The sequence below is a fragment of the Canis lupus genome, chromosome 26 (assembly GCF_048164855.1).
Source record: "Canis lupus baileyi chromosome 26, mCanLup2.hap1, whole genome shotgun sequence".
In the NCBI taxonomy this organism is placed as follows: domain Eukaryota; kingdom Metazoa; phylum Chordata; class Mammalia; order Carnivora; family Canidae; genus Canis; species Canis lupus.
Window position 1 is genome coordinate 27,977,761 of NC_132863.1, and position 27,214 is coordinate 28,004,974.

The window sequence follows — 27,214 nt, forward strand, 5'->3', positions numbered from 1 at the left end:
CGTTCACTCAGTGATGTCTTAGTGATCCTTCCCTAGCATTTCCAGTTGTCTCATGCTTTTTAATAACTGTATATTCCATGGTGTAAATGTACTATCATTTATGTAAACAGTCTCCTGTTGATGGGTATTTGGGTTGTTTCCAGTGGTTTGTTATTTTCATTCCCATTTTACAGCTGGGAAAGCCATGATTCAGAAAAGGAAGTGATTTGTAGATATTACCAAAGCAATTGTGGGCATCTGTAGGCATTGCTCAGCTACAGAATCAAAGTAAAAAAGGAAGAGTTGATTGACTCCTGAATTACAGAAAAGAAGAACCCATCTAGGCACCTGTTTTCTTGCCCTGCTAAGTGTCTTTCCAGTTGACTTACATTCTGCTAACATTGCCAGATGATTGATGTGTAATTAAATAATTGTTTGTTGAAGGATTTTAAATCTGTCTTCCCTGCTTAGATGATAATCTCTGTTAGGACAAGGGCGATGTTTTCCTCACTCCTGGACCCCTAGCAAGTACTATACTCCTAGCAAGCCCCGGGTACACATTAGGTGCTCAATAAATCCTTGTTGAATGAAAGAACAAATGGGCCAGGATTGTGCGTGGTTAAGACACTGGGCTCAGAGGCCTGGGTTTGAATCCTGACCCTGATAGTTATTAATTGTGCAAACCAAGACCCATCTCTCAACTTCTCTCTCAGTTTTCTCAGCTGTGAAGTGGAAACTCTCCCTTGGGGGTGGAGGTGGGGGGGTGTGCTGCGGGGAAGGAGGATGGAGTGAGTGAATGCAGGCCAAGCATCCATCACAGGGCCCTGTACACAAGGGAGGGCTCTGCCGTTTCTCTCAGCTTCTTTCAGCGTCATGCACTGCAAGGAAATTGTGATGAGGGAACTGAAAAATCTTCAAAGAGGAGGGCATTTGAGCTGAGCACTGAAAGAGAAATAAGATTCCAGCTTCTGTGGCGAGTGCCAGATCTCTTTACTGAGTTCATCCAACTACAAAATGGATATGATGACACCCAGTTTCTGTCTCCCTCTGAGGAGATGTTCTGGCTTAAAGTCCCTCAAGAGGAAGATACCACACAATTAAAAGACACCATTATTATTCAGCTGGAAAAGTGCCTTCACAGGACAAGTGAGCTAATCCCTGCCAAATACGATTCTGCTTGTGCTGTGTGTAATTGAATATTTAGTGTGGATTTAACCCGGGGAGCCAACTGTGCTGTTGGTTAGAGTCAAGTTTAATGGGGCACTTAATAAACACGGAGGTAATTAATATCATCCAGATGCTAGATGCATGTGAAGTTTGTGCTGCTTCTATGAAGCATTTCAGAGAGATGAAGTTCTGGACTCACTCCTTGTGGGGAATTGGAAGTGCAAGCCCTGGCCTAGGTCTTTGCTTCTGTTGTAATCTCCTTCTGGAGAGTGAATGCCACTTACTCTGGGATGCCTTTGGTGATTGTCAAAGGTCTGATGCTTCTCCTTTTTAGAACTTCTCTGATGAGCTCTCCTTTGTAGGACTCAAAATATCCTATTGTATTAGTTTGTGTCTATGTCTCTCTCCCCTACCAGAGCCCAAGATCTTGTCCCCAGTGTTTACCTGACATGCAGTTGGTACTCAATGAATGTCTGCTGAATAAAACTTTTCAGGTTTCAGGACTGTGGGAGATCTTGGGTCTCAAGACCAAGTGAGAGTGTCTGTTTTTTTCTGGGATATGCACGTTGATGTTCACATGTAATTTCTCTTCTGATGGATATTCTGTTTGCTGACCTCTCTAATGAGCCCAGCATTGGAATGTGAACCTCTCCTCCTTGTAGTAGACTGGCTCCTGGAAAATCCTAGAGCACAGGAATAGGACTCAGGCACCTTGTGTTTCTAGACCTCTGAGAGTAGAATCCAGTCCTGAGTTCATACCTTGTAGAAAGCAAGAGAAGAACAGGTCTTGTCAAAGTTGGTTACCTGCTACAAGGCTCTTGGAGGCCCAGAGAAAGAGTCTGGGATGTGATGAATCTCCACTGCTATTTGGGCTCTGCTGCCTCTGAGAGAAACATGTCCTTGGCCTTTCTGGCATGAGGAAGATGTCCAGATCACCTAAGGAAAGTGGACCCTTGTTTTGGTCCTGCATCTTGGATTTATCCGGATCTGCCTCACTCAGCATTCTTGGTTTCACACCAGAGCTGAACCTAAGGCAGAAGGAGGTAATGAAACACTGCAGAACCGGACTCAGGCAGGAACCACCCAAAGCCAAGTGGCTAACATCCTGCCGCTAGAGCCTCCTGTTCTGAACAAGGTCCCCAAATCTGGACTCACCATGGTCTCTGACTGACCTTTACAGCTGGAATTTCTACTTCCAGATTAAATCTGGGGTGGGTATGTCCAGTATTCATGCTCTAGCAGGAACTGAGGTAAGAATGTGTTCACTTCATCCATCTGCCTTCATCCATAGGGAGAGAGGAGACTGCCTCTTCCTGTTTCTGTTTCTTGAGATTCCCCCAAATGAGAGTTGGGCAGCCAAACTGACAAATGCCAAGTCCCCCCCTCCACTCCACAAACTCTATATTCTCTCCTGTTACCCTTCAGAAGGGCTCCATCTCCTGGGCTCAGTTAGTCACTCAAAAAACATTCACTTGTACCTCCAGGTACCAGGCAGTGTACTAGGTGCTGGGAGAAGGCATGAGCAAAGGAAACAGAAGTTACACTCTCTTGGGGAAGAGACAGATAATGATTACGCAAGCAAATAAGACAGTTACAGACCGTGGTAATGCCCTAAAAGAAGCAGGCAGGGAGCTGTGATAGAAAGTAAGAGAGGTCTCCTAGAGAGTTTCTGTTATCTATACCTCCAAAATTAGTAGCTTAAAGTACTCATTAATTTAGCTCATGATCTTGTGGGTCAGGAATCCGGAAAAGGCTGGGCTGGGAGCTTCATCTCTGCTCCACGTGGTGTCAGCTAAAGTGTCTGGGGCTGGAGAATCCACCTCCAAAATGGCTTCTCGGGCAGCCCGGGTGGCTGAGCGGTTTAGCGCTGCCTTAGCCCAGGGCAGGATCCTGGAGACCTGGGATCGGGTCCCGTGTCGGGCTCCCTGCATGGAGCCTGCTTCTCCCTCTGCCTGTGTCTCGGCCTCTCTCTCTTTCTCTCCTCTCTGCGTTTCTCATGAATGAATGAATAAATAAAATCTTAACAACAACAACAAAAACAAGAAACAAAATGGCTTCTCTTTTGCCCCAAATTTTGTAGTGGAAAAATTCAAATTTATAAAAAAGCTAAAAGGATTGTACAGCAAACGCTACACTTACCACCTAGATGGTACACTTAACATTTTCCCATTATTGCTTTATCTCAGATCTGTCCATCGCTCCACCTCTCCCAGATGGCTTCTTCATTCCCTGATCTGGTGTCTGATGTTCCTTGGATTCCCTTCCTCCGTGTGGTTTGGACTTCTCACAGCTCACTGATCTCAGGCTGCTCACCCTTCTTACGTGGCTGACTTCCAGGCCAGGCGAGTGCCATGCCTGAGGCTGACACAGTTCCTTCCACAGTATGCTGCTGGTCAAAGCAGCCATGGGCAGAAGAGCTTCTGGGGTGGCAATACTGCTGGAGCCATCTGTAGAAAAAACAACTAGCTAGAAAGGGGGGTCGGGGGGGCCCTTTCTGAAAAGGTGGTATTTGGGCTGAGCCCTGAGGGATGAAAATGAGCCTGATTTGTGAAAAACCAGGAGGGGAGAGCATTCCAGGCAGAGACCGACAAAGGCAAAGGCTCAGAGGTAGAAAAGCAAGTCTTGCACCTCAAGTTTTCTTTTCCCATATTTGATCCAGCCCATTTATCTGGAACACACATTGAACCGCTTCCCTCATGAAGCCTTCTCAGATACCTCAGTCCCTGTGGATCCTTCCTCTCTTCCTGGGGGACTCATGCCTGGAGCGTCCATCTGGCTGGGACAGGTTGGCTGGGTAGTGCACTGGTTATGCCTGTAGCCTCTGGGAGGCTTTGGGAAGTTGCTTAACTTCTCCAGCCCTAGGCTTCTTTACTTGTAAATGAGCATAATTACAGCTGCCTTGTAGGCTTGCTGGCAGGAGAATATTGATGTATGTAAAGTGCTTGGCACTTAGTGAATACGCAATAAATGGGAGCTATAATTAATAATTACAAACCAGTTTACGCTGTCATGTGTTCATCTAGTTTAGAATTTTTTTTCAGAGCAGAAACCATATCATTTTCAACTTTTTCTTTCATGCTGTGAGCAGTGTGCCTTGCATAGATATCATGGGTAGGAGCAAGTGTGGCACAGAGCTCTTCGCCTTGCTGTGGTGCTAATAGAGCCACGTAGGGCACAGAGATGAGCAAGACTCAGCTGGAGCCTTCCAGGAGCTTCCAGAGATAGAGAAAGTTAGCCATGCTTATAGCAGCCACACTGGGGATCTTTTACATTTGGACACAGAGTAACAGGTTTCAAAGCACCTGTGCATCTGTAGTAGTTTGCTAGGCCTCCATAAAAAAGTACCACAAACTGAGTGGCTTAAACAACAGATATTTACTTTTTCACAGCTCTGGAGACTAGGAATCTGAAATCAAAGCTGAGGGTTGTGAGGAAGAATCAGCTTCATGGCTTTCGCCTAGCTTCCAGTGGTTTGCTGGCAATCTTTGTTATTCCTTGGTGTGTAGAAGCATCATGCTGATCTCCACCTTTATCTTCACATGTCATGCTCCCTGGGTGGAGATCTATGCCCAAATTTCCCCTTTAAATAAGGACACCAGTCAGATTAGTGCCCATATTAATCACCTCATTTTATTTTTTATTTTTAAGATTTTATTTATTTATTCATGAGAGACAGAGAGAGAGGCAGAGACACAAGCAGAGGGAGAAGCAGGCTCCATGCAGGGAGCCTGACGTGGGACTCGATCCCAGGTCTCCAGGATCATGCCCTGAGCAGAAGGCGGTGCTAAACCGCTGAGCCACCCAGGCTGCCCCAATCACCTAATTTTAACTTGATTACCTCTATAAAAAAATCATACCTTCATGTATGATTATATTCTGAGCTACTAAGGATTGGGACTCCAACATAACCTTTTTTTTTTTTTTTTTTTAAGGCAGAAGACGTAGCTTTCTATTCCCATCCAATTTTATTTATTTATTTTTAAGATTTTTATTTACTTATTTAACAGAGAGAGTGAGAGAGCATAAGCAGGGGGTAGTAGCAGCAGAGGGAGATGGAGAAGCAGGTTTCCCCGCTGAGCAGGAAACTCGATGCAGGGCTCCATCCTAGGACCCTGAGATCGTGACCTGAGCTGAAGGCAGATGCTTAACTGACTAAGCCACTCAGGGGCCCCTCCAACATAGCTGTTTTTGGGAGGAGATATAATTCAACACATAAGACAGAGAGGGTCTGTCTCCCATGACCCTCCTCATCCCCATCCCACAGTGAGTCCCTTTAAGGGCAAGTACCAACTCTTATTCTACATTCCTGTACCCTTCAGGCTTGAGCTTCTCTTCCCTTCTTATGCCCCAAGCCTTTCCCACAGCCTTTCCACCTCCCACCATGCGGTTTCCTCCCTCTCCTTGCCTGGCAAATGCTATTCATTCTTCTTAGTTTAAATGTTACCTTCACAGAGAGGCCTTCCCTGATCACCCTATCTTGATTGTATCCCCTACCTTATTTTCTCATGGTTTCCCCTCCTTCCCAACACATCTCCTGATTCATATACATTTCTCTGTGTGATTGACTAATGGAGGTGTCAGACATGAATTCCTACTCTGTAAGCACAGTGAGGGTGGGGACCCACCTGCCAGCCACGGTCTTCCCAGTTCCATAGTACATGATCCAGGGCAGAAACTCCATAACTATCTGAATGAATAAATGAATGCTACATTTTCTATCTCCCATTCCACCTCACATAGCATGGAGTTAGTGGACGTTGTCTGAATTATAATTATTTTAGAATCCTCTAAGAGGGAGCTTTTTTTTTTTTTTAAAGACTTTATTCATGAGAGACACAGAGAGAGGCATAGATATAGGCAGAGGGAGAAGCAGGCTTCCTGAGGGGAGCCCGATGTAGGACTAGATCCCAGGACCCCAGGGTCATGACCTGAGCCAAAGGCAGATGCTCAACCACTGAGCCACCAGGTGCCCCTAAGAGTGAGCTCCTTGGGGGTAAGATTTGGTTTCAATTCTTTTTTGGATCTCTGCCATCCAGCCCCTCCTCTGCGAGCTGCCGAGTGAGAGTTCTCTATGTTGCATGACAAAGGACCCTGAAAATAGGGGCTTAAAGCAGTAACGTTTATTATTTCACAGTTTCACTGTATCTCCAGTAACTAACCCAGAGCACAGAGTACGGCACTGTTAATTTTCTGGGTTTTTTTCTCAAGTACGTTCTGTGCCCACGACTCGGAGATCAAGGGCCGCGTGCTGTACCCCGACATCCCCGCCCCCGGCCCCGGCCCGCCCCGGGTGAAGGCCTGGAACGAATTCTAATCATGCGCTTCCGTCTGAACGCTGAGAATTCTTATTTGCGTCCCCTCTTTGCAGGCTCCTAGCTCAGGGTCTACCATAGAATTAAAGCGCCTGTAGACGTCTACTAACCGTCTGCTGAAATGGGCTCTGACACAAAGGGGCTTTGAAACTCCGGGGAGGTCTGTTCCCGCAGCCCCAGGCCCCTCCCGCTCAAACCCCCCGAGTTGGGACAAAGGCCGGAGCCCTAGCAACGCGGGAGGAGCTGGACCCGCGGGTTGCTACTGCGTCACTTCCGGGATCTGCGGCGGGAACCACTTCCGGGGGAGCGGCCCGGCGGCGCGGGAGGTGAGTGCGGCAGCGCGGCGGCGGCGGCGGCGGCGGCGGCGGGGCCCGGGCTGGGCTCGGGCTGGGGCTCGGGCGTCGGGGCGGGGCGGGGTCGCGGGGCGGCGGGAGCGGACGCCGGCTTGGGCTCGGGCTCGGGCTCGGGCGCCGCGGCCCGGCTGCCCCCGGCGGCGCGGCTCGGCCGGGCCCGGGGACGCCGTGCGCGCGGCGAGAATAACTTCCCGGGGCGCTCGCAGGAAGTTACTTGCGCGAGGGAATTGGTGGCCCCGGGGGGGGTGGGGGTGGGGAGCGAGGGCCTCGCCGGTGCAGCCCGGCGCGTTCGCTCGGAGCCCGAGCCGGAGCCGGGCGCTCCCTCGCACCTGCGGAGCGGCAGCCCCCGCCCCCGCCCCCGCCCCGGGGTCAGTCTGGCCGGAGTTGGCCTCCAGAGTGGGCTCCCAAGTGCTGTGTCGTCGTGGGCCTTCCCTGGTGGTCTCCTCGGTTCTCAGTTTCCTCCCTTGTAAAATGGGCGCATAGGCTTGTGGTGAGGATTAAATGAGATGGTGAAGGCGAAGCGCTGAAGTGCACAGTGCATGTTTATTGCAATGAGCCAATGTTGATCTTAGTTAATCTTAGCTAACGTCCGTGCTTTATTCGCTTTTGCTCAGCGTCCCCCGATGTCCTTTTATTTTTATTTTTTAAAGACTTTATTTATTCACGAGAGACAGAGAGAGAGGCAGAGACACAGGCAGAGGGAGAAGCAGGCTCCGTGCAGGGAGCCCGACGTGGGACTCGATCCCGGGACTCCAGGATCACGCCCTGGGCTGCAGGCAGGCGCAAAACCGCTGCGCCACCCGGGGATCCCCCAGTCCCCAGTGTGCTTTAAAAAAAAATAAAAAGATTTTATTTATTCAAAAGGCAGAAACATGGAGGGAGAAGCAGGCTCCCCCCTGGGAACCCCATGCAGAACTCCCATCTCGGGACCCTCCCCCAGTGTCCTTTATCTGCTCCAGGATCCTGTCCAGGATACATTACATTTAGTCGCGTGTCTCTCTCTCTCTGTTTTTAAGATTTTATTTATTCATGAGAGACACAGACGGAGGGAGAAGCAGGCTCCATGCAGGGAATCCGACGTGGGACTGGATCCCGGGCCTCCAGGATCACGCCCTGGGCTGCAGGCGGCGCTAACCGCCGAGCCACCCAGGGATCCCCTAGTCGCATCTCTTTAAGGTTCCTCTTGGCTCTGATGGTTTCCCAGACTTTGCTTGTTAGAGCAACTTGGCAGTTTTGAGTAAAATGATCCTCAGTTGAGATTTGTCTGATGTATTTTCGCATGATTAGTTGGGAGTTGGGAGTTTTGGGGTAGAAAACCACAGAGGTAAAGTACCATTCTCATTACATCAAGGGTATATGCTATTAGTATAAATTGTCACTGTTGATGTTAACCTTGGATCACTAGCTTGGGGTAGTCGAGTTTTTCCACTGTAAAATTTCTTCCTTTTCTCCCCTTTCCCATGTTGTACTCTTGGAATAAAATCATTTCAATACAGCCCGCACTTAAGAATGTGGAATCATGCTCCACACTTAAAAGGCGGAGTATCTACATAAATTATGTGGAATTCTCCATGGGAAATTTGTCAACTCTCCCCCATTTATTTATTTACCTGTTCAATGATTTAGATCAGTATGGGCTCAGATATTTATTTTCATACTTTGGGTTATAATCCAGTAGTACTGTATTTTATTGCTCACACTGTTCCAGCTTTGGCCATTGGGCACTCTATCCCTTTGACATGTCCCAGCAAATGTGTTTTTTGTTTTGTGGGTGTTTTTTGTTTTTTTTTTTTTTTTTTTTGAACATTTTCTGCTCAGGCTCATCTTGTATATTTCGTGCCTCCGTCCTAGAATGAACCATTTCTTCAGCGCCTTGGTTCCTTTTGTTGGAGAATGTATTAAATGCCAAGACCTGGTTGTTAGGTGTGATCATTGCTACTGGGATGCCCATGCCTCTAGGTCCTCAGTGCAAGAACAGATGTGTGTATACTAACCTGTATATATACACATATCTATAAATACTTCCCTGTGTTGCCACCTGTATCTATATTAAGCTAAATATGAGTTCCTAGAGATAGCTGCAACTCTCATCAATTCCACATGGATCATTCTAGCCTCCTCTGGCTTATCTGTAACCTCCTACTCCATCTGTGACTAATCTAACTCCCACCATCTACCATCCATTTACTCAGTTGTTCAATTTCAGTATACATATATAGTGGTTTCAAAATTGTTAACCTCTGTCGCCTGTGGGAAGTAACTATCAGGTAGAGTGTATTGTACATGTGTACTTCCTTTTACCTTTAGTCCTACAAACTCCACTCATTTTCATAGTTAACTAGGTTGGCACCTGATAGCCCCCTCCCCCCTCCTTTCAACTACTATTTTTGTAAAGATTTTACTCATTTGAGAGAGGGAGGAAGGCAGAGAGCACATGCACATGAGCAGGGGGAGCAGCGGGGGAGGGGCAGAAGCAGATTCCCTGGTCTGGACCCTGGGATCTTGACCAAGCTGAAGACAAAGACTTAACTGAGAGGCTGGGCCACACACATCCTGCCCCCACCCCAGCCCTGTGAAGTTATTTAATACATTTGTAATACATTTAGATTCAGAATGTCACATTCTTTGTACCATCCTGGGATACTTTGACCTCTGAAATGATTTTTTTTTAACATTTGCATACATTAAATTTTACTCTTTGTGTTGTAAAGTTCTGTGGGTTTTGATAAATCCTTAATATCTTCTATTCACCATTACAGTATCATACAGAATATGATCCCTTTGACCTTCAATCCCTTTGACCTTCAGGGATTATGTTTAACTTCTTTCTTTCGGATTTTACTTCAGCAGTGCCATTAGCTCTCTGCAAAATATATCCATATCCCCAGAACTTATCATCCCCCACTGCTGCCACCTGGGTGCAGGCATGTCTTTTTGACTGTTTCAGCAGCCTCCTGCCTGACTGGTCTCCGCTGTCCCAGGTCCCACTCTTGTACCCCTGCAGTCTTTTCTCAACAGGGTAGCCAGAGGGACCATTTAAAAATGAGTCAGACCCTGCCATCTTCTTTGCTAAGTACCTTCAAGAGTCTTCCCTTTTACTCAGGGGAGAAACCAAAAGGCTCTATAGTATGGCCTCCTGGCCCTACACAGCTTGTTTACTTTCTTGTTCTTCTTGATCATAAAGCTCATTACTGCTTCAGGACCTTATTCCCACTGTTCCTCCAGTGGGTATTTAAATGACTTTTCCTGTGCTTTCTTTTTGGCTCTGCTGAAATGTTACCTTCTCAAAGAGGCCCTTCCCTCACCACCTCATACCAAATCATACTCCTTTATATTTTCCCGTAATACCCAACTCTGACATTATAATCCATGTGTATGTGTGTGTGAGTACCCCCATTTGGATGAGAACTCCGTGGCAGAAGTTAGAATAACCCTTGACACACAGTAGGTGCTCAATAAATATGTATCCAATGAATGAATGTCTCAGACCACTAGTGTCTGGCATTCAGGGATGAGCCTCAAGGATTTTAATAACCTTATGAAATTATTTGTTATGTTTGGTAATAGATGAGGAAGTATTTTGTATTAAATTCTGGCAGGGGTATGAGATTTCCCCAGTGTATGAAAACCTCTGCTTGGGCAGCCCCGGTGGCTCAGCGTTTTAGCGCCGCCTGCAGCCCGGGGTGTAATCCTGGGGACCTGGGATGAAGTCCCACGTCAGGCTCCCTGCATGGAGCCTGCTTCTCCCTCTGCCTGTGTCTATGCCTCTCTCTCTCTCTCTTTCTCTCTGAATAAATTTTTAAAAAATCTTAAAAAAAATAAAGGCTCTTTAAAAAAAAAAAGAAAACCTCTGCTCTTAAAGCAAGTCTGGTGTGCTGTAGGCTAGAGACACCGCAGGATAGCTCTGCCTCGACTCACTGGGAAAACCTAGGCAAGCCCCATGCTTCTCCACTCCTACTCCTCATTGTTAAATGAGGCGGTTGAGGCTTCTGTTCTTGCTTTCCAGGTGGGATACAGGCAGAGGCTTCATCATTCACCAAATATCTGAGTCAGGCCCTGGAACAAACTCGGGGTGGGCCCAGGGCCCCTGCTGTCCAGGGCCTTAGAGTGGAGCAAGTAAAAAACATTAGACTCCAGACTCCTTATTTCTCAAATAATAAGAAATATGTTTGAATTTTGGCTCAGAACACACATACTTGGATGTAAATAGATGTAACTGAAAAAAAGCTTCAGGATACAATACTGATCCTTACTAATTGGATTTTTTTTCCTTCCTTCCTAATGTGATCTATCTATCTATCTTTCTTTCTTTCTTTCTTTCTCTTTCTTTCTTTCTCTTTCTTTCTTTCTTTCTTTCTTTCTTTCTTTCTTTCTTTCTTTCTTTCTTTCTTTCTTTCTTTCTTTCTTTCTTTCTCTCTCTCTCTCTCTCTCTCTCCCTCTCCCTCTCCCTCTCCCTCTCCCTCTCCCTCTCCCTCTCCCTCTCCCTCTCCCTCCCTCCCTCCCTCCCTCCCTCCCTTCTTCCCTTCCTCCCTTCCTTCCTCCCTCTACCCCCTACCTACACCAGTGGGTGGAAGGAGGTGAGGGCAGGGACAGAGAGAGGGAGAGAGAGAATCCTTAGGGAGGCTCTGTACTCACAGTGCAGAGCCTCATGCAGGGCTCCATTTCCCTTCCCTGAGCTCATGACCTGAGCTGAAATGAAGAGTCAGGCGCTTAACCCACTGAGCCACCCAGGCGCCCCACTAATGTGATATTTTCTATTGTCATTTATTTAAATCAAGTGTTGGCTAATGAAGTTAAGGAAAAAATGCTTCTTGCAGCCCCCTAAGTGGTTTCCACGGCTCACTGATGGGTCACTGCCTGCATTTTGAAAACCACCGACCTAATCGGGAAGCTCTCAAGCTCTGGAGGAGCCAATCAGTTTGAAGCTTGACTTTACCATTCATCAGCTACCTGGTCCCTGGGCAGGGCACATAACCTCTCCCAGTCAGTTTCCTTGTCTTCGTTAGTAAAACCCACCTCCCCAGGTGGTTGCAACGTGAACCAGATGCGAGGTGTGGTGCACATCTGGCAAACGATTGCTTGTTGCTGCTGCAACCATGGCGGGGGGTGGGGGGGCGGTGGGGTGACAGCCTGGCACAGGCACAGGGAGTCTGAGGGCAACCGCCTCCCACTTGAGATCTGAAGGATGAGTAGGACTCATGTGACTTCTGTACTTAGGAATTGAAGACCCAGAAACACTGGCAGGAAGGCTGGGAAGTCAAGCACAGGGGTGTAGAGAAAACTAGGTAAGCGTTCTAAAGCATACATAATCTGTGTCAAGCAGATTTTTTCACAGTCACCCTCCCATTACATCTATGCTATCCTATATAGAAGCCTTTGCTTGAACAGCGACGATTCACATCTTCCTAGCCTTTTTTGATCTTTGGCCAACAAAATCAGTTCATACATGGTTGCAGTCACAGTGTTCCTGTAATTGTTGTCTCTTCAGCAAATGTTATTTCGCCAAGACTTTCCACTGACCTGATATGCATCGTTTATACTTGCCATCTTAAGGGGGAATATGCCATGATGTGCGGTAATTGGGTTAACTGACTCTTTATTGTTGGACACTTCAGTTGCTTCCTGTTTTTCACTATCATGAATAGCACTACTGTGAATTTTTTTGTACCTGAAGCCTTTTTTCTTGTTTTGAATTGTTTCCTTACTGTAAATTCTAGGAAATGAGTTATTCAGTCAAAGGATATAATCACTTTTATGGCTCTTGTTATATATGGCCTTATTGCCACTAAAAAGCTTAAATGCATTATTGCTTTGAATAGATATTATTGTTTGGCTCATGAGAATATCAAGACTCCAAAGTGTAGCTACTTGCTGATAGAATCAGGCTTTTTGCCCCCATGCCCAGGCCCAGTTTTTTTGTATTTCAAATATTCATAACAGTGTTGTTGTTAGTAACACTAGTTAATCTAAGTATTGATAAGTTCAGTAGGCTTGTTAACAGCATGAAGCTTGGGACCAAGGGCATTTTTGAAAATGCGTACTTTAGGGGTTCCTGGGTGGCTTAGTCGGTTAAACCTCCAACTCTTGATTTCTGCTCAGGTTGTGATCTCAGGGCCATGGGATCAAGCCCTGCATGACCCACACTCAGCAAGGAGCCTGTTTATCCCTCTCCCTCTGCTCTTTCCCCTGCTCATGCTCTTTGTCTCAAATAAATAAAATATTTTAAAAATTTTTCAAAAAATGTATAGTTTGTGAGCTGCAACTGAAAAAAATGAGAGCGCCTTCTTATACCTTGGTGTTCACATGATGGTGCCCTGGCAGGGCTGCACATTTCCTCCAGAGAAGCTGTTCTCGTGGCTGCCCTGGAATTCACTTCAGGGCCAGTTCATGAGCCACCCCAAACAATCTGCCTGTGTCTGAGCGTCATACCTTGTATTTGACCAAAAATGGTATTCCTGAGCTTGAGGCCCCACCTGATTCACCACACTTGGAACCAGATGATGTTGGGTTCTTTCCAGAAGTCAAATCCTTCCTGAGAAGATGAAGATCTGCCAGCTCTGAGGATTTTAAAAGGGCCCTCAGGCTTGGAAGGTGGCTCCCAAAGAAAGCAGAAATGATGTGAAAGTAGCCACCCTGTTGGCACAGGCATGTAACCTTCCTAAGTGTCCAGGTCAAAAGGGACACAGTACTTATTTGCATAAGTCCCACTCTACTTACTGAGAAGGTCACTTTACTATCCTTTAGTCACTATTCTGATAATGGTGCAAAGCAGTGAAAGATCCTAGAAACTTCTCTTTAGCCCAGGGTTATGCTAGGGAATACAATGCAGGCCACGTGTGTAATTTTACATTTTCTAGTAGCCACATGTAAAAAGTAGAAAAAAGGGGCGCCTGGGTGGCTCAGCAGTTGAGCGTCTGCCTTCGGCTCAGGGCGTGATCCTGGGGTCCTGGGATTGAGTCCCATGGACGGGCTCCCTTCACGGAGCCTGCTTCTCCCTCTGCCTGTGTCTCTGCCTCTCTCTCTCATTTTTTTTTTTTTTCTCTCTCTCATTTTGTCTCTCATGAATAAATAAATAAAATCTTAAAAAAAAAAAGAAAAAGTAATTTTTTTTCATTGTGGTAAAATGTATATAACAAAATTTACCGTTTTAACCATTTTCTTCCATTTTAACCATTTTTAAGTGTATTCAGTGGCATTCACAGGGGTGTCTAACCATCATTACTATCTCCAGAAGTCTTGCAGCATCCCAAACTGAAACTGTCCCCATTAAAAACTAAGTCCTGTTTCCCACCCCCCAGCCTCTGCTAACCTATCTCCACACTTGATCTTAGTCAAAAGGCCAAGAAGCAGTCTGCTAACCTATCTCCTAGTTTCTGGCTCTTTCTAGTTTCTGGTTTCTTTGCCTATTTAGGTACCTCTTACAAGTGGCATCAAACAACATTTGCCCTTTTGCGTCTGGCTTATTTTACTTAGCATCATCAGGGCTCATCCATGTTTTAGCAGGTGTCAGAATTTCACTCCTTTTAATAGCCAAATAGTATTCCTTTGTATATATGCCTCACATTTTATTGATCCATTCATCTGTTGATGGGCTCTTGGTTGTTTCCATCTTTTGGCTGTTGTGAATGCACCTCTGAACACTGGTGTACACCTTGTATCTGTTCAAGCCCCTGCTCTCTGCTCTTTGGGGGTATATACCTAGGAGTGCAGTTGCCCTATCATATGGTAATTCTGTGTTTAACTTTTTGAGAAACGACCAAATTGTTTTCTAGTTTGTATTTTCACCCTCTTGATAGCGTATAGTGTCTTTGGGTATACCAATTTTTAAATTCATCCTGATGAAGTCCAATTCTTTTTTATTTTGTTGCTTTTTTTTTGTTCTTTTTTATTTTGTTGCCTGTACTTTTGGTGTCCCATGTAAGAAATCATTGCCAAATCCAGTTTCATGAAGATTTTTCCCTGTGTTTTCTTCTGGGAGTTTTATAGTTTGAGCTCTTAAGTTTAATTTTTTTTTTTTAAGATTTTATTTATTCATGAGAGACACAGAGAGAGGCAGAGACATAGGCAGAAGGAGAAGCAGTCTCCATGCAGGAAGCCTGATGTGGGACTTGATCCCAGGACTCTCAGATCACAACCTGAGCCAAAGACAGACACTCAACCGCTGAGCCACCCAAGTGTCCCTTAAGTTTAGCTCTTTGATTCATTTTTGCGTACATCTTTGTATATGGTATAAGGTTCCAGCCTCATTATTTTGCATGTAGATGTGCAGTTTTCACAGCACTATGTGTTGAAAAGACTGTTCTTCCACATTGAATGATGCTGGCACCCTTATTTGAAAATCAGTTGACTGTGTGTGTGAGGATTTGTTTCTCAGTTCTCTATTTCATTAGTCTATATCCTTATCTCAGTACAATACCGTTTTGCTTTCTGTAGCTTCTTAGTAAGTTTGGAAATCAGAAAGTAAATCTTCCGATTTTGTTTTTAAAGATCAGGTGAAATTAATAATACAACTTAATCCTGTATATCATTTCAACATGTAATCAATATAAAAAATCATTAATGAGATATTGTACATTTTATGTTCCTCCTATGTCCTAACTTGCGTGCATAATTAATTTAACAACCTTCTTAGTTTGGACCAGCTGTATTTCAACTCTCAACCACATGTGGCTCATGGCCACCATATTGAACAGCTCAAAAAAATTTTTTTTTAAGATTTATTTATTCATGAGAGACACACACAGAGAGAGGCAGAGACATAGGTAGAGGGAAAAGCAGAATCCATGCAGGGAGCCCAATGTGGGACTCAATCCCAGGACTCTGGGATCACGCCCTAAGCCAAAAGGCAGATGTTCAACCACTGAGCCACCCAGGTGTCCCTGGACAGCTCAAATTTAGCAGGAAATTGTGGCACACATCTCTGAAAAAACAGAGGGCTTTGGAGTCAGGTGGGCCTGGTTCCAAAGTCAGTTTGCCACCCCCCCCCTTTTTTAAAGATTTTATTTATTTGAGAGAAAGAGAGCATGAGTGGGGGGCAGGGTGGGGCATAGGGAAAAGCAGACTTCCTGAGCGGGGAGCCTGATGCAGAGCTCAATCCCAGGACCCTGGGATCATGCCCTGAGCAGAAGGCAGCCACTTAACTGACTGAGCCACTCAGGCGCCCCAGTTTGCCCTTTTCTTGTTGGGGTGGGCAGAGGAGGCCACTTGTGGGTACTGTGGTAGAGGGGAAGAATTTGGTCATACCAGGGCAGGGGGACAGCAATAAAGAAGGCATGCTGGGGAGGTGACACTTGAGCTCAGCCTTGGAGGTTGAGTGGGGGCTTCACCAAGCAGTCAGAATGGAAAAGGGCATTCTTGGCAGAGTGTGCAGCCTGGGCAGAGGCCCAGGATTTTGAAAGAGCCCATACTTTTGGAGAACTACAGGCAGTTCTTTCAGCTCGACCAGGGTATTAGGAGTGGGGGCCATGGTGAAAGGAGAGGCTGGCTAAAGCTAGACCTGCTACCACTGGCCACTCCTGCCCCTGTCATTCATGTGCCCAGCATCTCTTACTTGGATTACTGTCAGTAGCCCCCTCACCGGCCTCCAAGTGTCTACTCTGCACCCCCTCACCTCACCCTTTAAAATGTAAGTCAGATAATGTCATCTCTCTCCTTAGAACCCCTCAGTGGCTTCAGTTAATCCAGAAATGACCTAGTGGGTCAGCCCACATTCCTCCCTGATCTTTCCTCCTTCTTGAGCACTCTTCTATGGCTATTTTGAACTCATTCCCCAGGGCCTCTACACTTTCTTTTCTCTCTGCCTGGATATGCCTGTTTCAGATATTCCAGTGGCTCACTCTCACACTTCGTACCTCTGCCACTCAATTCCCATCTCTTCAGAGAGCCCCTCTTGATACCCTATACAAAATAAAACTATGCCCTTCATAAGTTTTGTTCAAAACAGTTGTCACTAGCTGGCACAGCACATCTGGCAGAGGTTGTCGGCCTCTGCCCTGAGATGTAGGCCCCAAGAGAGCAGGCATTTGTCTTTTTTGCTCTGTCTTCAGTGCTTGTTCAGCAGGTATTTGTTGAATGAATAACTGGGTGAATAAATGAACAAATGAACGAAAACCTGAAACATAGCAGGCCTTCAAATGTGTGTTGATTAGAGACTTTTGTTGAAATGTTTGCCTTTACTTATTTTCCCTAACTTTGTATGTATGTATGTATGTATTATTTATTTATTTTTAAATTTTTATTTATTTATGATAGTCACACAGAGAGAGAGAGAGAGAGAGAGGCAGAGACACAGGCAGAGGGAGAAGCAGGCTCCATGCACCGGGAGCCCGATGTGGGATTTGATCCCGGGTCTCCAGGATCGCGCCCTGGGCCAAAGGCAGGCGCCAAACCGCTGCACCACCCAGGGATCCCCTAACTTTGTATTTAGAAAAATTTCAAATATAGAAAAAAAGTTGAAAGAATAGTCCAATGACTGTCCATGTCCACTTGATTCAAGGACTGTTAATATCTTACTGCGTTTGCTTTATATATTCTTGCAAATATGTGTATGTTTGTGCAAGTGGAAGAGTTTAAAAGCCAGTTGTAGAAACATGACACTTAACCTTTGTGTTTAGAAGTTGGCTCTGGAAAGTGGTGAATCAGAGGAGACCACAGGCAGCTGGTGGCCGAGGCCATGGCCTCCGACCTGGACTTCTCACCTCCCGAGGTGCCTGAGCCCACTTTCCTAGAGAACCTGCTGCGGTACGGACTCTTCCTGGGGGCCATCTTCCAGCTCATCTGTGTGCTGGCCATCATTGTACCTGTTCCCAAGTCCCATGAGGTGGTAAGTCCTTCCCTGTGAGCCTCTGCTCCTCAGACTGGGTTCTAGGTACTAAAAATAGATGCCATGGCAAAGAAGATCAGTTGGGACTATGCCAAATTCCTGCCTATTGGCATTGAACTATGTGACCAACACTTTATTTGTTCACACGTTAAGCAAATTTTTATTTACTGCTTACTACATGTCAGTCTATTGCAAGATGTAGTGTCCATCCTCATGCAGCTTCAAGTCCTTGAGAGAAGGGCAGATATGAAGCAAATATGCATGTTTCCATGAGAAGCCCAGGGCACTGTGAGGGTGCATATCAAGGCGGGGAGGACCTGGTCTTACCTTGGGGCAGGGGAACTGAACTGCATTTGCAAGGACTCTACTTCAAGTAACTTAATGAAGGGGACTGTGGCCAGAGCACAGAAGGACATGATGAGAGTTGCAGCTAGAAGAGTGAGTGGGGCCCATAGGATTTTAAGTAAGAGACTGACATGATCAGATTGGCTTTTTGTTGTTTTGACTTTATTCTATAGGTCTTTTTATTCTGTAGCATACTCCTTCCACTACCCTCCCTTTTCTCATGACATTGATTTGTTGGGGAAAGCAGGTCATTGTCATCTATAGTATCCACATCCAGGATTTAGCTGATTGCCTCTGTGTGGTGTCATTTAACATGTTTCTCTGTTCCCTATATTTCCTGTCAATAGGAAATTCAATCTAGTTGCTTGAGTCAACTCAGATCAGGTTATTTGGTGATAACACCTCATAGCTGGCGCTGTGGACTTCCTGCTATGTGTCACCAATGTGCATATGGTGTCTGCTTATCACACATTTAGAGATGCTGGGATTGATCAGTGGGTTTAGGTGGTGTGAGCTGATGATCCCTCTATTCAAAATTTCCCACCAGTCTTTCTTGTGTTTTCAGCGTCCATTGCTGGGCTTCATTATTTCCTTCTGCATTTATTAGATGGAATTCTTCAATGAAGACTTTTTCCTCATTGCCTATATGGTTATTCTGAAATGCTGTTCATAGTAAAGGCTGGATAAATGCTTGTTTTTCCCCCCTTTACAGTGAGCTTGGATTCTAGCAGTCTCCAATCTTGACCAATGAAGCTTTGATTTTCACATCATTTTGAACATATATATATATATATATTTACTTATATCTGTTTTTTTTTTTTTAAAGATTTTTTTAAGAGAGAAAGAGTATGCATGTGTGCATGGGCACAGGGGAGTGAGGCAGGGGGAGAGGGAGAGAGAGTCTTAGCAGACTCTGTGCTGGGCATGAGTCAGATGCAGGGCTTGATCTCATCACCCTGAGATCATGACCTTAGCCAAAACCAAGTGTCAGGCCCTTAACTGACTAAGCCACCCAGGTACCCCTTGAATATATATTTTTATATATTTGATATGTTTTTAGATTTTTTTGTGCTCAAATGGTCTCAATGGGAGCCTCATCAAGTTGTGTGAAATAATGTCACCAGGGAAGTTCATTTGAGGCTCATTGCCTAGGACTTTTCTTAGGGATGGGTAAGCACCCTCTGCTTATGGACCAGAACTCCAGGCTTCCAGAAGGAAAGCCGGTATTCGGCATAAACCATATTGTTTGGTTTAGGTGCAGTGAGTCACTCTTATCAGTTCTAGGAATTGTGAGAACCACCCAGAATCCAGTTTTCCAGGTGCCAGCCAAGGGCCAACCTTGCAAGTAGACTTTCCTAAAGATAGCAGGTTTTTTTTTTTTTTTATGTTGACTCTACTCCATACACTTAAAATATATTATAATTTAAAAATAACTACATTGTTTTTTACTACTGACAGTAAGACTCAAAATGAAATATAAGGTTTCTTTGTGGTTCTTTCTGGCCTAAAAATATGCCCCAGTAGGAATGTATGGTCAGAATACTGGGTTTAGTAATTCTTTTCTTCATATAGTTATATTCCCATTGTGATATACAGTTAGGCTAACTTGCTTCAACTTATTTTGAATTTTTAAGGATTTGTTTCCGTTTTGATTTAATTAAAAATTATGTAGAAATTTATGTATAATATTTCCCAAAGTCAAAATGATACAAGATACAAGTGTCTTTAGAAACAGAAGTCTCGGGATCCCTAGGTGGCGCAGCGGTTTGGCGCCTGCCTTCGGCCTAGGGCGCGATCCTGGAGACCCGGGATCAAATCCCACGTCAGGCTCCCAGTGCATGGAGCCTGCTTCTCCCTCTGCCTGTGTCTCTGCCTCTCTCTCTCTCTCTCTCTCTCTCTCTGTGACTATCATAAATAAATAAAAATTAAAAAAAAAAAAAAAGAAAAAGAAACAGAAGTCTCGGGATGCCTGGGTGGCTCAGGGGTTGAGTGTCTGCTTTTGGCTCAGGGTGTGATCCTGGGATCCAGGATTGAGTCCCACATCGGGCTTCCTGCATGGAGCCTGCTTCTCCTTCTGCCTGTGTCTCTGACTCTCTCTCTCTCTCTCTCTCTGTGTCTCTCATGAATAAATAAATAAAATCTTTAAAAAAAAAAAAAGAAAAGAAACAGAAGTCTCCTTTAATCTCAATATCCTCCACCTTAGTTCCTTCCTTACTCCATAGGTAATAATTTTTATTATTTTGATTTATTCTTCTATTTTTTTATTAAAACATGAGCAAATGCATATCTGTGTGTGTGGTGTGGATATACATACATATGTATATATATAAACATTCTCCCTTTTGATGCATAAAAGATGGCATACTATTAAATACAGTTTCCCAGGGCAGCCCAAGTGGCTCAGTGAGTGGTTTAGCGCTGCCTTTGGCCCAGGGCATGATCCTGGAGATCCAGGATCGAGTCCTGCATTGGGCTCCCTGCATGGAGCCTGCTTCTCCCTCTGCCTGTGTCTCTGCCTCTCTCTCTGTCTCTCGTGAATAAATAAATAAAACTTAAAAAAAAATACAGTTTTCCATGTTTCTTTTTTCACTTAACATATAGTATATTCTGGAGATCCATTTTTCTTGGAGGTGACTGTGTCCCAGAGATCCTGCTCATGTAGCCGGGAGGATTACAGCGATTTACTGATGCAATGGGGAGCCTTGGCAAAGGAGCAGCTTGGGGTGGAGGTGGGGAAGAAGCATGCTAATGAGTTGTTTTATTTATTAATTTTTAAAGAGATTTTATTTATTCATGAGAGACACAGCAAGAGAGAGGCAGAGACCTAGGCAGAGGGACAAGCAGGCTCCATGTAGGAAGCCCGATGTGGAACTCGATCTTGGGATTCCAGGATCACACCCAGAGCTGAAGGCAGACGCTCAGCTGCTGAGCCACCCAGGTGTCCTGAGTTCAGTTTTAAATAGGTGCCTTTAAGATACCAGTTGGTTGTGCCACGTAAGTGGTTGGATCCACAGGTCTCTAGCAGGAGGAGGGTCTGGCCTAAATGCTGATCAACTGTGAGAGTTGAGATGTAATTGAAGCTGAGCAGTGAGGTTGAGGTCTCTGGGGCAAGAATCTGGGATGAGATGAGCAGAAGACCTGGGCTGCAGCTCTTCGTGGGCTGCAGCCACGAAGAGCTGCAGTATTTATTTATTTATTTATTTATTTATTTATGTATGTATGTATGTATGTATGTATGAGCTGCAGCATTTATGGGGTGGGCGGGGAGGCGCAGCCAGTGAGGGCCAGGAAACCTTGGTGACTATGGACAAACCCATGGCTTCTGAAGGTTCTGTCCATCTCCGTTTCTTATTCTGGTACTTTGAGAAGGAGGTCACGATTGGAGTTTTTCCACCCACAATTGTATCACACTCTAAAAACGTAATCCCTCTGCTCTGGGGCTCTGTCCTCACAGTCATGGCATGCTATTGGGTATTATAAATAACAAACATTTTTACTGTCATTGGCCACTGATGAAGCCTACTAAGAGTCCCAAGGAAAGGAGGTGATGAATGTTTTTATTTTATAGGCAGAGATGTAGAGTCAGAGATGTGTGGCCTTTTGGATTGCTGTTGCTCACCTCCTGTCGTGTTCTTAACCCTTCTAGGCTGGGCACAGAGGCCTGGGTCAGTTTAGCAAACAAGGCAAAGGGGGTGCCTTTTACTCATCTCTTTGAGGCTTTTAGTGGTGCAGTGAGTTGAGGCATTTTAAGGTAGGGAGTTGACAAAGGGCTCAGCTGTGTGCCTGTTCCTGTTCCCCCCACTCTCCCACTCTGCCATTTAGAGGTTAATTTGGGACAACAGCCTCATCTTTTGAAATATGAATATAGTATGTAACGTCTCATTTTAATTTATCTTGCAGTTTAGCAGAATAAGGCTCACATAAGTGAATTGTCTTCATAACTGAAGCTTACGGTTTTTAACTTTTTTTAAACGCTTTTCAATGGATCAATAACAAAAATTACAGTACTGGTAATTAAGCTTTTTATTGGCACATCAGGCCAACAAATGGCCCCCAATTATGCAGGGATTCTACTGCCGGCTTTCCTCAGTATGCCCCCATAAGGCAATCTTCTCTTACTCCCCACATTCCCAATTCACCGAAGGGAACACAATATTCTGTGCACAGTCTCATGAAGAGAGAGGGTGAGTGCTGAGACTTCAGAGGTTGAGCCTGGCAGCTAGCTGGGATTTGGAATTTGGATGGCAATGGTGAAAAGAAGAGGATTTTACTTGGGACCAGGGAGGTCTTGAGGAAGGGTGCTTGTGGGGATAGCTGGTGGGAACCTCGGGCAGCCTGAGGGTAGGAGGGAAGTGGAAGGTGCCACTGGAAATGGAGGGTGCCAGGAGGTAGGAGAGGGTAGAAATGGGGGTGGGAGGACCCAGAGAACAATCTTGCTCTCTTTGCCAGTTTGCTTAGGGCAAAATCATCCCTTTTGCTTGGCCTATAGGAACAAGGTTTATTAGTGGCTTTTTGGGTCAGAAGATAATATTTTTGGCTCTAGATGATGGGAAAGCCTTTGAAAAGCAAAAGAATGTCTTTCCTGTTGTTCCAGTAAGCCGATTCTTTTGCAACTAGTTTATGACTTCAGTACTTCAATACTTAGCAGATTATTTGAAAGCTCTTTTGGGGGTAATCAGGGAAGAAAAAAGGAACACATACAAATGCTTCTCACCCCACCCCCTTCTTTTCATAGTGGGAGCAAGAACCAGTTTGCTAAATCAAAACTAAAGTCCTTCCAGTCCTAAGCCAAAGGAGAACGTGTTCTTGTCAACACCTCATTAAACCAAGACCTGAGAAAACAAACATTTTTGTGAGCCTGATTGAGGCCTGAGCCACACTTAATCCAAGCATTTTCTTGTCGGCTGGATCCTAAAATATGAGATAGTAGATCCTTACACCATTTCTGTCTAGCCTAGGATGGCAGATATATGTCATCTCTCATGCCAAGTCTGATGGAGTGTGTGGTGGCCACAGTGAATGGGTTCTGGGTCTGCTTCTAGGCTCCAGGCAAAGTAATTGATCGTTGATGTCTGCTGTGAGCAAGAGCCTGGGGAGTCCTTGAGCTGGTCCATGATTCTCCATCTGTCTTCACCTGCCTGGGGGATTTCCAAAGGCCTGGGTTGCTCCCAAAGAGATTCTGATTCTGTTGTTCACTCTAGCCTGCATTGGTATTTTCTTGAAGTGCCAAGGTGATTCAATTATGCAGCCACTGGTCTAGTCTTTAGACTGTTTCCCTGAAGCACAGACCAATTTTGGGAGGGTAGGTGATATTCAGTTCTACATTAAGTTTGAAATAATAGCAAGACATCCGAATGGGAAGGAAAGAACGAGTGAGAAGTTGGGGATAGAGACCTGGGGATTATTATATCCACATGGCTAACTCCTTGAAACCTTAAAAGTGAATTACTGAGCTTTTCAAGGGAAATTAGGATTCAAGAAAGGCCTGAGCTTGGGGCATTCCCAACCTGCTTGAAGAAGTTTCTGTGCAATGTGGATATCCTGAAAAGATGTACATGCTGTCCCAGAGCAGGGATGCAGCTGGGCCTCTGGAAGGGGTGAGAACCAGGTACCCTGTCACTCACCATCTGCATCCCCTTGGTCTCCCCTCCCTGTCTATCTCCTGTCTTTCACTTCTTATACCAGGGCCCTGTTTCCTCTGCTCACTGTCTCTGCGGTGAGATGAAACATGGCTACTAAAATAGCTTCTAGAGTTTATGTCTTTCAGCTGCGGCATCTGGAGGCTGCCTTCTTGCTTGGCCCCAGTTCCAGAATGTCCAGGGAAGGAACTGTAGCTGACCCACCTTGGGACAGCGAGGGCCGGTGTGATAGGAGGGGAGGGTCCTGTGGTGTGATCTCTTTGGGGTGGAAGGGCGGGCCATGTCCCAAAGGAGCAGTAGTGCTGTGCAGACAAAGCTGGGGGTCTCTGTTCTGGTGGCTCATTCAGAAGACAGGGCAGGGCAGTGGGCAGAGAGAACTGCGGTATCTCAGAAAACTGCCTTCGTCTGAGAGAGCACATGTACAACCCGGTCCCCACGGAGGTGGTGTGACAAGGAAAAGCAGCCCTCCAGAGTTCGGCTGCAGTAGAACAAAATTTTTAACAGAGTTCCTAGATCCCTAGGGGGTCCCTGGATAGGCTTCAGAAGTCTGCAAGCTCCCTGAAACTGTGAACAAAAATGTGATGTTTTTACACTCAGGCATATTTTCTGGGAAGACAGGCTATAGCTGTTCTGAGAGTGAGGTGTGGTACTTTAATGAGGTGGGAGCTAAATTCCAGGAGTTTCAGGAGTGGGTGGTGAGGAAATATAGGTAGTGAGCCTCTCTCCCCCTTCCCCAAAGGCCTGTTGGAGCTTACTCCCAGTCTCTTTTGGATGCATTTCTACACAGAATGTTGATCCAGTTAACCCTGAGCAAGTGGGTGACTTTCAGTTCAGCGACTCATGAAGCAGATAGTAATGGTTCATCCGGCAGTGAATCACAGAATTTGATTGCTGACTGTTCCCATCTCTCCACATGTATGTGTCACATCTCCCCAACTGCTGTCAGCACTGAGGCCGGTACCTTCACTTGCACCCTGCTGTCTCGATGTGGACCATCACCGTCTCTTTTTTGCAGTCATGGGGACTCTCTGTTGAAAGTTGAACTCACCTCCAGCAGTTTCTCCAGAAAGAAACTATTGGTTCTTAAAACTGGGAGTTTCAAGGCACAGCTGGGTTCAGAGGCTCAAAAGGTCTTCAGGGCTCTGTCTCAGTCTCCTGGGTTTCCTGTGAGCGTTGGCCTCCTTTGTAGGCCCTCGCCACGTGTCTAGGAGGTGGCTGCAGCAGTCCCAGCTGCATCCTCATTGCTCATGATTCACAAGCAAGAGAAGCCATCTCTCTGCCTATGCTCACTTTCCAGGTCTCCTGGAAGGCCTCTGGCTTGACCACATGCTTACACCTTGCCCCACAGGTGGGAAGGAGCAGTGGGTACCATTTCTGGCCAGGCCACGTTTAAGTGGCCACACCTGTGGCCACAGTGAATGAGACTCCCCCCTAGAACTACATGGGACAGAGAAAGGGCAGAACTGCCAGACAGAGACAGCTGATGCCCAGTGAGATCCAGTGAGAACTCACAGAATTGATAGAAGAGTGGTGGCTTTCAGTGTGATGCCAACATAGATGTCACTGTCAGCCAGAAAGCTCTGCACTTTTGGAACCCTGAAAAGGATGGAGTCTTCCCAGCAGTGGCCTAGAAGTTCTGGACCCTTTTGGAAAACTCTGTCTGAAGCTGCCAGAGTAAATAATTAACTCGGGCAAGTGTATATTATACCTACTCTCAACACCTTGGGAGACAGGCTCGTAGAACTAACTTTGCAGTTTCTGCCCTGTATTTTTTTAACCTTGGGAGTAGTTCACAGTTGAATTGGGTGGCAGGGTGTTTTTTACTTAACGAGCCCTCCTGGAGAGATTGCTGTGTGGTGGGCAGGGTGATGGTATAAACACAGTTTTGAGACGTATACCATCTCAGGGGAGAGACAGCCGGACACACAAAGAGCCGCAGACCAGCCAGTGGGAAGGGCCTGTAGTCGTGCTGAATTGTGTCTGGAATAAGCTCCGAGGCTGTTCTCTGTAATCACCGTTCTCTTGCCTGCCAGGCACGTCCCGGACACTGTGTCTTCATTCGCCTGTTGAGCCCACATGAAGGGCCTCCCCCACTGCCTGTTTCAGCTAGCCCTGTCCTCTCAAGGTCAGGGCTAGCTCCACCTCTGCGAGGTCTCAGACCCCACCCTGCCCAGGGCCTGGGATAAAGGCACACCTGGTCTGAATGTGGCCCACCTTTCGTGTCCCTAAGCCTGTGTCCTGCGCTATAGAAGGAGGGCATGCATACCCAACCCAGAGTTCCTGAGGATCTATGCACGTAGCACTGTGGTTTTCTTTCCCTGGACCACTTGAGAGGAAAGAGTGGTTTCAGTCTGTATGGAATGGTGCTTTGTTCTGATTTATCAGACTAAATCCACACTCAACTGTATAGTGGAAATCATAAAATTCTGAGTGCTTTCCCTGCCGGAAGGGATTTGATGCATTGTGGCACAGATTCGATTATTTGAATCTGATGAATAGCAGCAATTTTCTGGCCTCATAAGCAGCTGTGGAACTACTTCATTATTAATGAGGCCTGTGTCCACAGAGGACTGGCGCCTCCACAGAGCCAGGAACCACCTGGGGGGGGGGGGGGGTTTCTTTTACTCCTGACGGCGTGATTGCTGAAGAAACTTAAAACTTGCTTCAGATGAGGCTCAGAGTTCCCAGATTTAAAGGTGGGGCTCTAGTACTAGGAGTCTGCCTAGCTTGTACCAACAACATGCATTTGAAGAGTAATTAAAAGGCAGCCATCACTCAGTCGTTCCTGCTAGCTAAAATTTTGGAGCTATAGCTCTTCGTGACTAGGACCCCACCCAGCATCTGAATCATGTGTTTAAGAGCTGCTTTTGCTTCCCTGTAGCTTGGGGGGAACTTGGCTGCACCCTACTGGATCAGTCACTGAGACTTAGCCTCAGTTTCCTTGCTTTGTAAAATGGACTTACAGTGGTTGGCTCATTAGGGTGATGGAAGCTTAGTGAGTGGGTGTTTGGTGCGCGTCGCTAGGCGTGTGTTCTCTTCATTACCCCGCGGTGTCTGGCACAGAACCTGTACGCACTGGGTACATGTAAGTAGGGGGAGTTCTGGGAGCCTTGGCAGAGCAGGAAAAGGAACAAAGCATGTGGCCAGTACTGGCGGGCCGGTAGCTTGGAGTGACAAAGTGGGCTGCACGAGAGGGCATGCCAGGAGGCAGGGCCAGCACTGAGTGGAGTGACCCTGGAGGCCACCAGGAAGCTCTTGGAATTTGCCTCCTACGAAGAGGAGGACCAGGAACACATTTAAGGCAGAAGACAGACATGGTCAGGACTGTTGTTTTATTTTTTTATTTTTTTATTTTTTTTTAAAGATTTTATTTATTTATTCATAGAGACAGAGAGAGAGAGAGAGGCAGAGACACAGGCAGAGGGAGAAGCAGGCTCCATACAGGGAACCCAATGTGGGACTCGATCCCGGGACTCCAGGACCACACCCTGGGCCAAAGGCAGGCGCTAAACCGCTGCGCCACCCAGGGATCCCAGGACTGTTGTTTTAGACTAGACCAACATCTATCTGCGCGGTGGATGGTGGGAAGAACGTGTT

At 46.1% G+C, this 27,214-nt stretch overlaps 1 protein-coding gene and 1 long non-coding RNA gene across 5 annotated transcripts in view; one reads left to right on the forward strand and one right to left on the reverse strand.

Moving 5' to 3' along the window:
• On the reverse strand, positions 1-6,778 carry LOC140618431 (uncharacterized). The gene is made up of 3 exons (XR_012018559.1): positions 6,569-6,778; positions 3,286-3,593; positions 1-2,174 (listed from the first exon to the last, which is right to left on the reverse strand). It is a non-coding gene; the product is annotated as an uncharacterized lncRNA (long non-coding RNA).
• MANBAL (mannosidase beta like) overlaps positions 6,489-27,214 on the forward strand; it is a 25,746-nt gene continuing 5,020 nt past the window's right edge. Inside the window, exons 1-3 of one of the 4 annotated variants that reach the window (XM_072800967.1) lie at positions 6,751-6,784; positions 12,029-12,096; positions 17,425-17,633. In XM_072800967.1, coding sequence (XP_072657068.1) covers positions 17,484-17,633 — 150 coding nt within the window. In that variant the 5' untranslated portion in view covers positions 6,751-6,784; positions 12,029-12,096; positions 17,425-17,483. Of the gene's footprint in view, positions 6,785-7,239; positions 7,302-12,028; positions 12,097-17,424; positions 17,634-27,214 lie in introns of those variants that run through there. The other 3 variants (XM_072800969.1, XM_072800966.1, XM_072800970.1) reach the window with 3 other exon arrangements.